The 12634-nt window shown below is 36.9% G+C and overlaps 2 protein-coding genes across 4 annotated transcripts; one reads left to right on the forward strand and one right to left on the reverse strand.

Moving 5' to 3' along the window:
* Positions 1 to 779: 779 nt before the first annotated feature.
* On the forward strand, positions 780 to 5984 carry LOC128861024 (probable aminoacyl tRNA synthase complex-interacting multifunctional protein 2). 2 transcript variants are annotated; one of them, XM_054098894.1, is made up of 5 exons: positions 780 to 1038; positions 1120 to 1242; positions 4967 to 5131; positions 5191 to 5419; positions 5487 to 5984. In XM_054098894.1, the coding sequence occupies exons 1-5, from the start codon at positions 919 to 921 to the stop codon at positions 5861 to 5863; spliced, it is 1014 nt and encodes a 337-aa protein (XP_053954869.1). In that variant the 5' UTR covers positions 780 to 918; the 3' UTR covers positions 5864 to 5984. The 2 variants fall into 2 exon arrangements, with proteins under 2 accessions (XP_053954869.1, XP_053954870.1); XM_054098895.1 differs by lacking the exon at positions 1120 to 1242 and having other exon boundaries at positions 784 to 1038.
* Positions 5985 to 6071: 87 nt separating this feature from the next.
* On the reverse strand, positions 6072 to 10143 carry LOC128861023 (nuclear hormone receptor HR78). 2 transcript variants are annotated; one of them, XM_054098892.1, is made up of 8 exons: positions 9830 to 10143; positions 9683 to 9769; positions 9490 to 9618; positions 9219 to 9398; positions 8359 to 8625; positions 8222 to 8293; positions 7741 to 8160; positions 6072 to 7538 (listed from the first exon to the last, which is right to left on the reverse strand). In XM_054098892.1, the coding sequence occupies exons 2-8, from the start codon at positions 9723 to 9725 to the stop codon at positions 6736 to 6738; spliced, it is 1914 nt and encodes a 637-aa protein (XP_053954867.1). In that variant the 5' UTR covers positions 9726 to 9769; positions 9830 to 10143; the 3' UTR covers positions 6072 to 6735. The 2 variants fall into 2 exon arrangements, with proteins under 2 accessions (XP_053954867.1, XP_053954868.1); XM_054098893.1 differs by having other exon boundaries at positions 9225 to 9398; positions 9683 to 10143.
* Between the last annotated feature and the right edge of the window lie 2491 nt (positions 10144 to 12634).

A 12634-nucleotide genomic window follows, 5' to 3' on the forward strand; every position in this document is an offset into this window, starting at 1 on the left:
AAATATTTGAAGGGAAACGAATAAATCGATAATAATTGAAATGATGCAGGGTTTATTTCATTTGGATTTAATTTATTTATATCGGATTTAATTATGTAAGCTATTCTTAAGGTCAATCATTTTAAAAATAGCCTACGGTTGTATGCTTAACATAAATAAATAAATAAATTATTTAGTGCATTATAGTTCAAAAGATATCATAAAAACTAAACAAAACTAATTTTTGTCTGCTTTTCATGCTCTATACGAATCCATCATATATTATTAATTTATGTTTGGTTCGATGAAATGCAGATTAAATGAGATTTTAAAAATTTGCATTTGTTTTGTTTGTTTCAACCAAAATTTGTATCATATAAATGCCTATGCCTACTGGATTTTCGAATAATAATTAAATAAAGAAATAAATCCAAGGCGCATTTATTAAACGTGGTGGCACTAGACCAACCACAAAGTTTTGTACGTTTGATTGTCACGGCAAGGTATTGGCGAAGTAGAAAACAAAAAATTAATTCGCCTTGTTTTATTCTGTGCTGACAGCTACATGGACACAGCGAAAGAAAAAAACAAATCAGCTGATTTACCAACACCACCTTTAATAGATTCGCCTTGAATAAATTTATGTTCAGATTTTACCTTTGTGGTCTTGAAGTAAAATATTTGACATTACTAATATTACAAATAAATAAATAAATTGTGCACCATACTCATTTCAGACTGTTTCAAAAAACAGTCAATAAATATTCCTTTTAAAAAATTGGGTCGCGGCAACTCTGACCTTGTGCACGCTTTCTGCTGTCAAACTACACCTCTATTTGGAAAAAATATCGAATTGGAAAACGACAGCGACGAAAAATAGCTACGAATTATAAGTAAAATATTCCAAGTAAAAAATAGAGAAAATATATACAAATAAAAATGTACGAGTTAAAAACACTTTTGCCGGAATATGATATACAATTACCTACTTGCATGTACCCAATGAAGGTGCTCAACTCCTCGGCGAAAGGAGCGGCTTCAAAAGCTGGCGCAAGCAACGTAAGCGAAAATAAAGTTTAATAAAGTTGAAAATATAAGTTAACTTGAAAATATATCAAAAAATAATAAATCATATTAAAGGGTTTTTGTAGTGGCAATGTTAATTATAACGCCACGTCCGCTGACTCCATCGATGTGCCGAAGAAAAATGTGTGCGTGCTTGATTTGGACAATTTAAGTGCAAAAATCCAGAATTTACTCAAGGTTAATTTTCAAAATTAATGTATAAGTTTTTTTATAATTCACTTATGTATACATTTTATTTTTGTTTAAGTAATACGAGTTTTAGTTATTAGTTCTAACGCCTTTTGCATAAAATATCTGGGTGCTAATGCAGATCCCTGTATTTGTGGGAAAACTTCAAAATGCTTGCCATAAATTGGAAGAGGAGCTCGGCCAAGCACCTAATAAAGGATGTACGCGTCAAATATATATACTCAGCATCAAAAGACCACATTTTGATAAGTTTTGACTATTTATTTATTTATTTTGCAATTTCATATCTTTTTCATAAAAATTAAGTTCATACTATAACAAAAACCATATAAAGCAAAAAAAAAAAATTTATAAAATTTGTAAAAATTCGGCATATTTTCATTAAAATTTCAAAATTTTTAGAAAATTTTCAGTTATACAATTTCATAGATCATTGAATTTTGGTATAATTAAGTGCAAGTTTCAAGTGGTTAAAAAATTCCGTTGATTTTTGACAATTTTTTCTGCTGATGGTGTTGGGTGCTTCCTTCTCTACAAAAATATGTGGAGTAGGAGTTAAATGAAGAAAATGCAGAAGACCGTGAGCAAAAAAAATTCTTAAAAATCAGTGTGATTTTTTATCTACTTGGAACTTGCATTACTTATTATACATAGTTCGAAACTTTGGTGGTAGCATTAACTATATTTTTGTAAAAAAGTAATTGAAATTACAAAATAAATAAATAAAAATGTGGTATTCGTTAATTTTTTTATAAATGTTCCAAACTTTATACAACATTTGCAAAAATGTCACAGAAAATTGACGTCAAAAGTCTTCTGGACATGTTATATGGGAGAAAATTCTGATCATCGTATACAAAAAAGGATTCTCAGCACACCAATATTTTGTCCAGTTTTAATTATATTTATTTTTTATGGAATGTTCGTTATTTTTCTTATAAAAATATAACTCATTGTCTAACAAAACCCATGTAAATCCAATATTTAAACTTTGTACAAAAATAGAAAAATTCCACAAACCAATTTTTATAAATTATTCTCCGACGGTGTTGCGCATATTCTTCATATATCGACTGCAGAATATTTTTTTAATATGGAGAAACTGAAAAAAAAAATGTCTGTATAATGCTTGCTAGCTACTAAAACTAATATTTGTTTAATTCAACTGGCGTAGATTTCATTTGCTATAAGAAAAACGTATATAATTATGTTAAAGTACTTTCTTGTCTTTTATTTTCTTTAATATTTTATTTAATATTTTATTTATAAATTTCAATTATTATATGTGTAAAGTAGGCGGACGTGGCATTGCCGAAAAAATAGGAAAGAAAGTTATTAATTTTTTTCTTTAATATTTTATTTGGCAGGACTTTGTAAGTGGTGACCGTTATTTCGTACATGACCAACACAATTTCAATTTTTGCCGACCTCTGTTTTCAACAAAGTACTCTTATAACTCTTATTACGTCCGCACATCAGCTGATGCTGATGTTGGTCACACTTACGCATTTTGCACATCGTGTGACTACCGCCACTAGACTCGATTCCACTTCGGTTAAACCTCTCTGGGTATTTGTAATAAAAATCCCACAAAAATATCTGCTATTCAAAATTTGATCATCAATTTTAGGATCAAGATGCTAACGACATTTTAAGCGATGGTCCAGATCATTACGGTTTCCGACGAGTGCACATCACCACCACTGCACTCACCGCCATAAACGCCCAGATAAATCGCGGGCTTAACCAAAACCGCCCCTGCGAGAGGACTGTCCTAGTAGCGTTGGACTTGAAGAAGGCTTTCGATACAGTCAGCCACTCCACGCTACTAGATGATATTTATCAGTCGACACTCCCGCCAGGGCTGAAGAGGTGGTCCGCGAACTATCTGAGCGGTCGGCACTCGTCAGTGATATTTCGAGATCAAACGTGAAAGCAGATAAAGATTAAGCAAGGTGTACCACAGGGTGGTGTCCTTTCTCCCTTGCTGTTCAATTTCTACATCTCGAAGCTCCCCCAACCACCAGCGGGAGTTTCCCTGATCTCATACGCTGACGACTGCACGATAATGGCGTCGGGCAATGACATCGATGGCCTGTGTTCCAAAGTGAACAACTACCTCACCGAACTTTCTCGCTTTTTCACTGCGAGGAATCTCCAACTCTCCCCCACCAAGTCCACGGCGACCCTCTTTACCACCTGGACAAAGGAGGTCAAGTCGTCCCTTAAGGTAAAAGTCGATGATACACCAATTCCGACGGTAAATAACCCCAAAATTTTGTTTGTAACCTTTGACAGCTTGCTCTCCTTCTCTGCGCACACAACCGCAATTGCCACTAAAGTCCAAAATCGCAACAAGGTCCTCAAATCGCTGGCCGGCAGCACTTGGGGCAAAGACAAAGAACTGTTGCTTTCGACATTTAAGGCAATTGGCCAGCCGGTTCTAAAATATGCTGCGCCTGTCTGGTCGCCTGGAACTAGTGATTCGCAGTGGGCAAAGCTACAGACTTTTCAAAATACCGCCATTCGGACAGCGACCGGGTGCCTCCTGATGTCACCCATCCAACACCTACATAACGAGGCACAAATGCTCCCCGTAGTGGGGCACAACAAACTGCTCAGCAAGCAGTTCCTGCTTGGATGTTACCGTAGATTTCACCCCTGCAGACACCTGCTTGAGCCTGAGCCGCCTCCCAGGCACGGCAGGAGACACCTCCTAGACTACGCTGACGAAATCCAGGACAAAACTGACCGCAACCTACTGGACCGGACAGTATTTAGACAGTCAATAAACGACATTCACCGGGAGACCGTTACCACCTTCATGAACTTCCGTCCTGTGAATGCCGTAATCGGAGTCCAACCACCACCTATTGCAGATGAAGAGCTCCAGCTTCCCTGTGAGACTCGTGTAACACTGGCACAACTACGTTCTGGATACTGTAGCAGGTTAAACTCCTACATATCCAGAATCGACCCCGAAATACCAAACACATGTCCGGCATGTGAAGGTACCCCGCACGACACTAACCACCTCTTCACATGCCCCCATAAACCGATTCATCTAACCCCCCTCTCCCTCTGGACCCAACCTGTCGAAACAGCATGTTTCCTGGGCCTACCCCTAGATGAGCTAGACGAAGACGAACGATGATGTGCCTACACTGACAGGGCTACCTATGCTGTTAAAACAACAACAACAACATCATTATTATTACTTCAGTTATTGCATTAATAGGCGGTTCTTTGATGGACTTTTTAATATATTTTCAATCATTATTCACTAAGGCGCTTGTAAAATGGTCTAATCATTGGTGCTTACATCCGAGCTCCTTCAATTTGTTGTATGCCTTGCTGTTATTCAATAAATGGAGAGGCCCACAGTTTTAAGCCACCTCTGAACGGCAGATCATATTTTTTTATGAGAATTTTTTTCATGGCAGAAATACGCTCGGAGGTTTTCCATTGCCTGACGAGGAGCGACTGCCCATAAAAATTCATTTTTGCTTGATCAGAACAACTGATATCCATGGTTACGGTACGGCACCACGAATTGTAGCTTTGGTCTCACACAGGCTTCATATAATTGCATTCTTATTACTTTGCATGAATTATATGAGGTTAGGTTGAATTACATATAAAACAAAAATCCACCGAATTGCAAAATGTCTGTAAAAATACTAATTTAACCAAAATGTTGTACTTATTACAGTCCTCAAATGACGTCGCCACAGTTTCTGCCCGCCAAGCGAAAGTTCTAAAGCAACTTCAGGAACTCAAACAACAAATGGCCAATATACGTACAACTCTTGGTCTTTGCCAAAAAGGAGCAGAGTCTACAGTGCAGCCAATTTTGCAAAATGCAGGCTTGCGAGAGGTATTTATTTAAAAGAGTTATTTTTAAGCTGCCTATATTGTAAAATTTCTATTTATTAGGAACCACTGCACGATATTGTTATTAATGGACATCCCATGTTCATACCCTATGCTTTATTAGCGCTCAAGAATGCTTGGAAAGATCGCTTTACTATTGATGTGAAAACGTTTAAGCATTCTACGATACCAGATATTGGAGGAGAAGCAACCGAATTCGAAAAAAAACTAGCACAAGTGAAAATTGATCCATCAAAGCCGAAAGTGAACGTCTCACTCATTTGGAAAAATTGTAATAAAAACACGATTATTGTAATTATGACTACATTAAAACTTGAACAAAAATATTCTCTTTTAAGGTGAACACACTGAAATGATAAGCTCTCCCACCATGTACGTGCCCATTTACGGCGAAGTGAATATTATTCGGTATTTGGGTCGTGTCGGTCCAATTGCTTATCGTTATGAAAACTCGCCTAACTGCAATGAAATTGATGCTGTACTCGACATCTGCTATCAGCTTTTGCGCTGTAATACGAGTAGGAGTCGCGCTTCAATGCTGCGTGCGCTTGATCTGCGGCTGGGCAAACAAAAATATTTTGGTGGTGACGAAATATCAATTGCAGACATCGGCGTCCATAGTTCACTAAAACGCTTGCCTGTAATAAAATCTGCTGACCTTACGTCGGCCTTGACTGGGTGGCGGAAACGTGTGCAACTTATTACACAATTGTAAAGTAATTTTGATGTTTGATCACACTATGTTATTTTCGTAATTACATTTAAATTAACTTAAAAAAATGTTTTGGTAAAAAAGTTGACTTTATTGCAAATTAAAAATGCGCATTGTATGCATATTCCAATTATTTTACTTAAGTCTATGACATAGCTTGACCCATACTGGCTGCTACTCAATAATGTAAGTTACATTTATTTGTAATTGCAAAGATCTGATCTTTGATATTTGCACTTAATTTTATCCATTATGCAGATGAAATTTTGAATTTCACCCACATTTCGGGACTTTGTTTTTAACTGGAAGCAAAATGTCCAAAAACATAAAGGCCAAAAGCGTTAGATTAAAACATTCATAATTCTTACTCTCAGTCTGTTATTATTGTCACTTAATTTAAGCATAGTTCTTTACTTTTATAGTTAGTATTAGCAGAAAATAATGCAACTGCTAGCACTTAGGTGAAGACTCGATACTACGGCGTTTGTGGTGGCCGCTTCAACTTCTCTAAAGTCTGTCTAAATTGGTTAATCTATATATATCTGCATCGACATAATTTGAAGGTAGTGAAAGTTGTGCGAGGATAGGAGTTTGTGTTATGGGTTCCTACTACGAATGCTGGGTATAAGTTAAGTACTACGCTATCCAGAACAAGTGACGGAAGTCCCATTGGTCTACATCGGATCTTAAACCGAAAAAGGGCGAAGCAGCATTCGAAAGTTTTTTCTGGAAGCACATCAAAGTGTTATTGTCTGATTAGCGGAATAGCGTTTTGCCATCCCAAAGCAAACAGCTGCAATATTACTATCATTATTCAACAGCGCTTGGAAGAGGAACACCCGAGCCACTTTGATGTTTTTGGACCCGCTAAATGACTATAGACTTGTATTGGCGCTTAGCGTTAAAATATAAGGTATCATATTGTCGATTTGCACCTGCCCTATTAAGCTAGAGAAAAACAGTTCCTCAATAATTTCCGATTCTAAGGCAGCCAATGGTAATAGCGTGATAATAAGCGTACTGAAACGTTCCTCCGCTTGATCCTCGTTACTTAACTGACATGCGATATGTTTCCGTAAGCTGGATAACACATATAACTGTACGCGCCGCACAAAGTCTCGAACATTCCGTTCTCGATTTCTCAGCAGCATGTGCGGATTGAAGGAAATAGCGAGACGTAGAAAAGCAAATTCCATGTCATCCAACTCCAACGCCAGCGTATCGTGAATGTAGGAATGCAGGCGTGCTATATGCTCACTCAGCTTTCGTATCTTTTGTGGTTCGATCTTGTCAACTTCTGCCAGTTGACGCACATTCGCCACTAGCGTGGTTATAATGGTGTTCACTGATAAACTCCGCACCTGCGCCAGCGCTATCGCAAGCAAACCGGGCCAGCTGGCTCGCAGCAACTTGATTTGTGTACGCCCGTCCAATTGATCGAAAACAGCTATTTTGCGTATCCAATAGACGCTAAGGAAAATAATGCGTGAGCCCGTTTCGCAAATGTAGTGAAGATTGAGATAGGCAGAGACCAAACTGGGAGCTTGAAGGTTGAAAGTGGCTTGGGCACTCGACAAGATTTCATCATCGAACACGCATTCGTTTATGACGAATTCCTTTGCATTGCCAACACCAAGTAGCGTTTCAGTCATATCAACTTCATCCTCTGCGCCACTGTCTGTAAGGTTCATAAAATTCTGGTTAAATAAGGAAGAGTTTTATACAAACGTAAGCTACATATGGATGAACAGTGCAACAAGAAATTCTGGGATATGAAAAGTAACTCATAAACGATCTCTTATTTTTCTAATGGGCACTAATTTAGAATGCGGATTACAAAACTAATCAAGCATAATTAATGAATATTTTCAAATACGCACCTTCGCCCATGTCTTCGTCTTCTATTTCATTTTTAATGATAGGCGAGCCGCCTGTGAGGCCACTTATGCTGCTACCACCCGTTGCTAAGGACAAACGGTCCAGTTGATTCTGTATAGGAATCAGCAATTGTAATGCTTTCTCTATGACTCGCCTGTCCAAAGATGTCTGTATATGTCCGACTGCTGTGGCAGGACTGTGCATAGGGTCTATGTTCAGATTTAAATTTTGGGTGTTGTTATTGTTGGCATTGGTGGTTAGGTTTTGGAGGCATGTGGTGCTGCTATTGTCCAAGGATTCATCGTCATCCTCCTCGTCATCTCCGACCTTTGGTAATTCCGGAGAGTAGTAAAAGGTTTGTGGTTGTTGAGTTTGTATAGAAAGTTGTTTCTCTTGTTGGAAATTCTTTGCATTTTGTATTACTAAAAACAAATTGATTTACGAATAATCTATGATCCTTAATAGCGAAAAAAATTATATTACTTTGTCTCATTTCGGCAAATGTTAGGTGAAAGGGTAAAGGTGGCACGGCTACATCAGAATTGTTTGCAATCGCTAAAAACGGGATTATTTACTTTCCAATAACTAACTAAAGATTTTAGTAAATCAAAAAACTTTACCTTGCCTCATTTCGGGTAGCGTCATGTTATAGGAGAATAGAGAAGATGGTTTTGAAGTTGATGGTGACTCCGAGTTGTTGGCAGCTACGCCGCTGGTACCCAAGTTGTGACTAAAGAGCATAGCTCCGCCGCCGGTAGCAGTATTGTTGGTGTTCAAAGCGGCTGCAGCAGCGGCAGCATTGGCAACTGTTGAAGTGGAGGATCCTGAAGAAGAGCTGCCTGCAAACTCTTTCTTATCAACAATCGGTTTCCGCTCATGTTGAACAGCTAAGCACATTGTAAAAATTTTAAAAACATATTCAATATTGGCCTTCAAGAATAGTAACAATGGATATGACAATGAGCGTGATTGAGCCAACTGTTGACGCAGTTCATCATAACTACATAGAAAACTACAAACTATAAGTAACACAAAATAAACAAAGTCGGGCGATCCTATTGTTTACAAAGTTTTAAAATTTACGTTGTGTTATTTATGTTAAAAATATTTAAACTTTAACCTTGGCGAGACAAAAATGATGTGTAAATTAAATTCAGAACAAAAATACTAACTAATCTGACTCAAATGTAATTGTGGCACGAGTTCTGGCAACTCTACAACTATATATTGGGTTGGTGCCTTCGTCCTAATGAAATATTTTAAGTTTATACAAAAGATGCTTTTTTTTAATTTGGCCTAATTCAACAAAACAATTTCGTTTCCATAGAATATATACAAAATTTCTATGTTTAAAGATGTAAATACTGTTGTAGATAGTTCTATTTACAAAAGATTTGTTGCGTATCCTAATGGGTATACTCCTGGCAAAAAGCTATTTGGGAATACAAATGAGTTGTCGAAATAAATGAAAAGTATGTACAATCACTTCGCATTCCGCTGGCTAAACACTTTTGTAGACGGCAAAATTGACAACGATTACGATGATGTTTGGTAACTTCACAATTCATAGAGCCCCGACATTGATATCCCAATTGCTTGCGTATGGAACGTTTGAAGAAGCCCTTGCAACCTTCACATGAAATGGCTCCATAGTGACGACCTAGGGATAATGTTTTTTATTTATTAATTTAGTGACAATGTAGAACACATATATATATATATTTTCCTATTTACTCTCTATGTTATCATACCTGATGCGCGATCTCCACACACCAGACACGTTTCAATGCTCATATTGGCCGCAGTCGTATTCGTTACACCGCCACTGCCATTACCGCTTCCAGCAGCGTGATGCACAATCGTTACTGCTGCCTTGTTATCTACGAATGTGGTGGGAAGCAAAATCGTAAACAATGATATAAAACATGGGAAACATGCGCTTACCTTCGGTTTTGAAACCACTTGCGCCCATATCAGACGACTGCATATGTTCTTAGTTGAACGAATTTAGTTCTATGTTCTATTTTATGACTTGAAGTCAAAGTTTTCTATTAATATGCATAGCTTCACGATACTCCAGTATGTACCTACACCTGATTATTTCTACTGGTTTATTTGTGTTCCCTTATGCTACTTTCTGCTACATTGAGGTTCTTGGGAGGTCGCTCAACTTCGGTTCACTCGAGGTCATTACAATTTGCACAAATTCATTTGAAGCGAATATAAAAAGATTGCTTTTATTAAATATATTTCTAATTAAGACTGAAATAACGTGTTGGATCACAAATATTCAAAATTATATTTAGATAGTGAATATTATGCTTTAGAGCACTTAAAATCACAATTCCTAAACCTCTTTTTGCTTTCTGCTGTTGCACTTGCCGTCGACTAGCAGGGTTGCATTGGAAATTGACACAAAAATATTCTGATTTGTATTGCCAGGTGCGTTTTATTTGAATATAAATAAAGAGTTAAATTAGAAACAAGTGTTATTTGTTGGAAATTGTTTAGACAAATTTCCTCTTGATTATTTTCTAGTATTTGGGTATGTAGATATGCTCTGAGTGATTAGCGAATAAAATTTGAAACGCGTGGCAGAAGTTTTTATGGGAGACATATAGTAACATAAGTTTATATAAAATAGTGAATAGATTTACCAGATTTGGCCAATAGCTATGGTGAAATACAAAATTGTGTGGGGAACGTCGGCTGCAACGTCACGGGTGTGATTTGCCGCCGAGTTCTGCACGATCATTTCACATGTATTTACACACTCGGCAAATCAGTCGTCGCACATACCGGTATTCTGATAATCTAGGCGGCCAAAAGTCAAGTTTGTAAAATGCATTAATTGATTTTAATAAAGAATAAAATAGAAAGATAACACAATAGAGTATTCACTCCTCCCCCTCTCGCGCTTTTTCTTCGCGTGCGCTACCGCCGTATTGGCAGTCAAAAGTTCATTGCTTATCACACTACACATATCTCGCTCGGCGTTCGGCAAGCAACAAATCTTCAAAAAAGTAAAGTTAACATATTTAAAGTTATATGTCTCGTTTTAATGATGGAAATTGAAGCTTCAGGTATGCTTTTTCCAAATTTAATAAATATTTTATAGATTTTGTTCATTAATAACGTAGTTTATTGAATTCCGGACAAGGAGAAATAGTGCATTTTTCACACATATTTTTTTTATTTGTTAAGCTGAAAGTTATACTTCCAAGTCCGTCCAAGCTTGAATTTTTTTTTCAGATTGTGTACATATGCTTTGAGATGTAGAATAAAGTAGAATTAGCCGCAGAAAACCGCAGATTAATTAATTGTGGAATTACAAAAGTTTCATGGAACAGTTTTTTTTAAAAGCGTTTTCTATACTTGTTATTTTTTTGTTTGTTTAAGGTTCTCAAGGCACTTCAGGGGTTCGAATTGTGACTCGAAAATACTTATTCGACCGCATGCAAGCTCAGAATTTACCAAATTTGGACGAAAAATTAAACTCTTTACAACAGGAGCTTTTGTCAAGTGAAAAATACTCTGACGAACAGATATCAGCTCTTAAGCACAATTTTTCACATTTTAAATTACAAATCAAGAAAAAGTGGCTACAAGTACATAAAAAGGAAGATGTTTTCTTATCAAAGTACAAGTACAAGTGATACTGATTGTGATTCAAATATCTTCCAAACCTGTTTTCTTCCATTAAGGTTAGTCTGTGGAAAAAGTGATAAAGTCGTTTGGGAAAATCCAACGCCCTCTTCAGCTCGTTTTTGTCGTCCTTTGAGGTTCCGGTTTGTGAAAGAAAGTGTGGGCATAACTAAAGAGGAAATTGACTTCGTAACTGAATTTTTGAAATCGCTGTCAGCTACGGATTTAGAATTAAATAGTTTAACCTTTAAAGTCAGTCACGTGTTCGTCTTGTCAATGGTAGATGGCAAAGTGTGAAACGCTGCTTCTGGCACAACTTCTACCAATAAGTGCTATATTTGTGGCGCTACATCCAAAGATTTTAATCAGCTGCATTTAAAGCACGATATTAACCACGAATGCCTTGAGTTTGGTTTATCTGTTTTGCACGCCAGGATAAGACTCTTTGAGAGTATACTCCATCTTGCCTACAAGTTGCCTGTTCGAAAATACAGAGAAAGAAAGACAGAAGCGGAAAAAACGCTCGAGAAAGACAGGAAACTTGAAATCCAACGGAGATTCCGTAACGGGACTAGCTTGCTTGTTGATATGCCAAAAGCTAACTTTGGAAACACGAATGATGGTAACACAAGCAGGAGATTTTTCGAAGATCCAAAGTTAGCTGCTGAAATAACCGGAATCAACTATGATCTCATTTATCGGTCAAAAGTCATATTGGACACAATTTCATGCGGAGATAAAGTGGACTCGGAGAAGTGCATGGTGCATTAATCATAAAAAATGCATTGGAGCCTATTGGGCAACTTTCGGAGGAAGCTGCAGAAGCAAGGAATAAACATTTTAGAACTTACCGCCAGGACTTCGCAAGAAAATTTTCCCGAGAAAACTGCAATAGAGACATTTTTAATCGACTTTTTTTAAGTTCAGACCCTTTATTTAGCAGCACTAGAAATGTGAAAAGAGGAAAATTAAAATCATATTTACCGGAAACGTTAAGTTTACTCATTCCGGCCCAACCTAACGAATCTGATTCATCAGATAATGAAAATTTGTAATTTTTTCCTTTAATTTGTTTCATTTTGCTTTAGTTCTTATTGACGTAAGATTATTTATTCAATTAAATGTTTTTTTTGGTTCAAATAATGTATTTTATTTGACACCTTCTGTGAAACTTGGCATTTGATAATAAATAATTAAAACATTAATAATGATGTCTATTTTATACAATTTAACCTATAAATACCCAAAAAA

Source organism: Anastrepha ludens, chromosome 4, assembly GCF_028408465.1.
Source record: "Anastrepha ludens isolate Willacy chromosome 4, idAnaLude1.1, whole genome shotgun sequence".
NCBI lineage: Eukaryota > Metazoa > Arthropoda > Insecta > Diptera > Tephritidae > Anastrepha > Anastrepha ludens.

Coding starts and splice junctions, on each gene's coding strand:
- LOC128861023 (XM_054098892.1), bottom strand. CDS start 9,725: ATGCAGTCGTCTGATATGGGCGCAAGTGGTTTCAAAACCGAAG. Junction 9,399..9,489: donor GTGTGGAGATCGCGCATCAG/GTATGATAACAT, acceptor CATTATCCCTAG/GTCGTCACTATGGAGCCATT. Junction 8,626..9,218: donor CAGCGGAATGCGAAGTGATT/GTACATACTTTT, acceptor CAATGTGCTTAG/CTGTTCAACATGAGCGGAAA.
- LOC128861024 (XM_054098894.1), top strand. CDS start 919: ATGTACGAGTTAAAAACACTTTTGCCGGAATATGATATACAATTACCT. Junction 1,039..1,119: donor CAAAAGCTGGCGCAAGCAAC/GTAAGCGAAAAT, acceptor ATCATATTAAAG/GGTTTTTGTAGTGGCAATGT. Junction 5,132..5,190: donor AAAATGCAGGCTTGCGAGAG/GTATTTATTTAA, acceptor TCTATTTATTAG/GAACCACTGCACGATATTGT.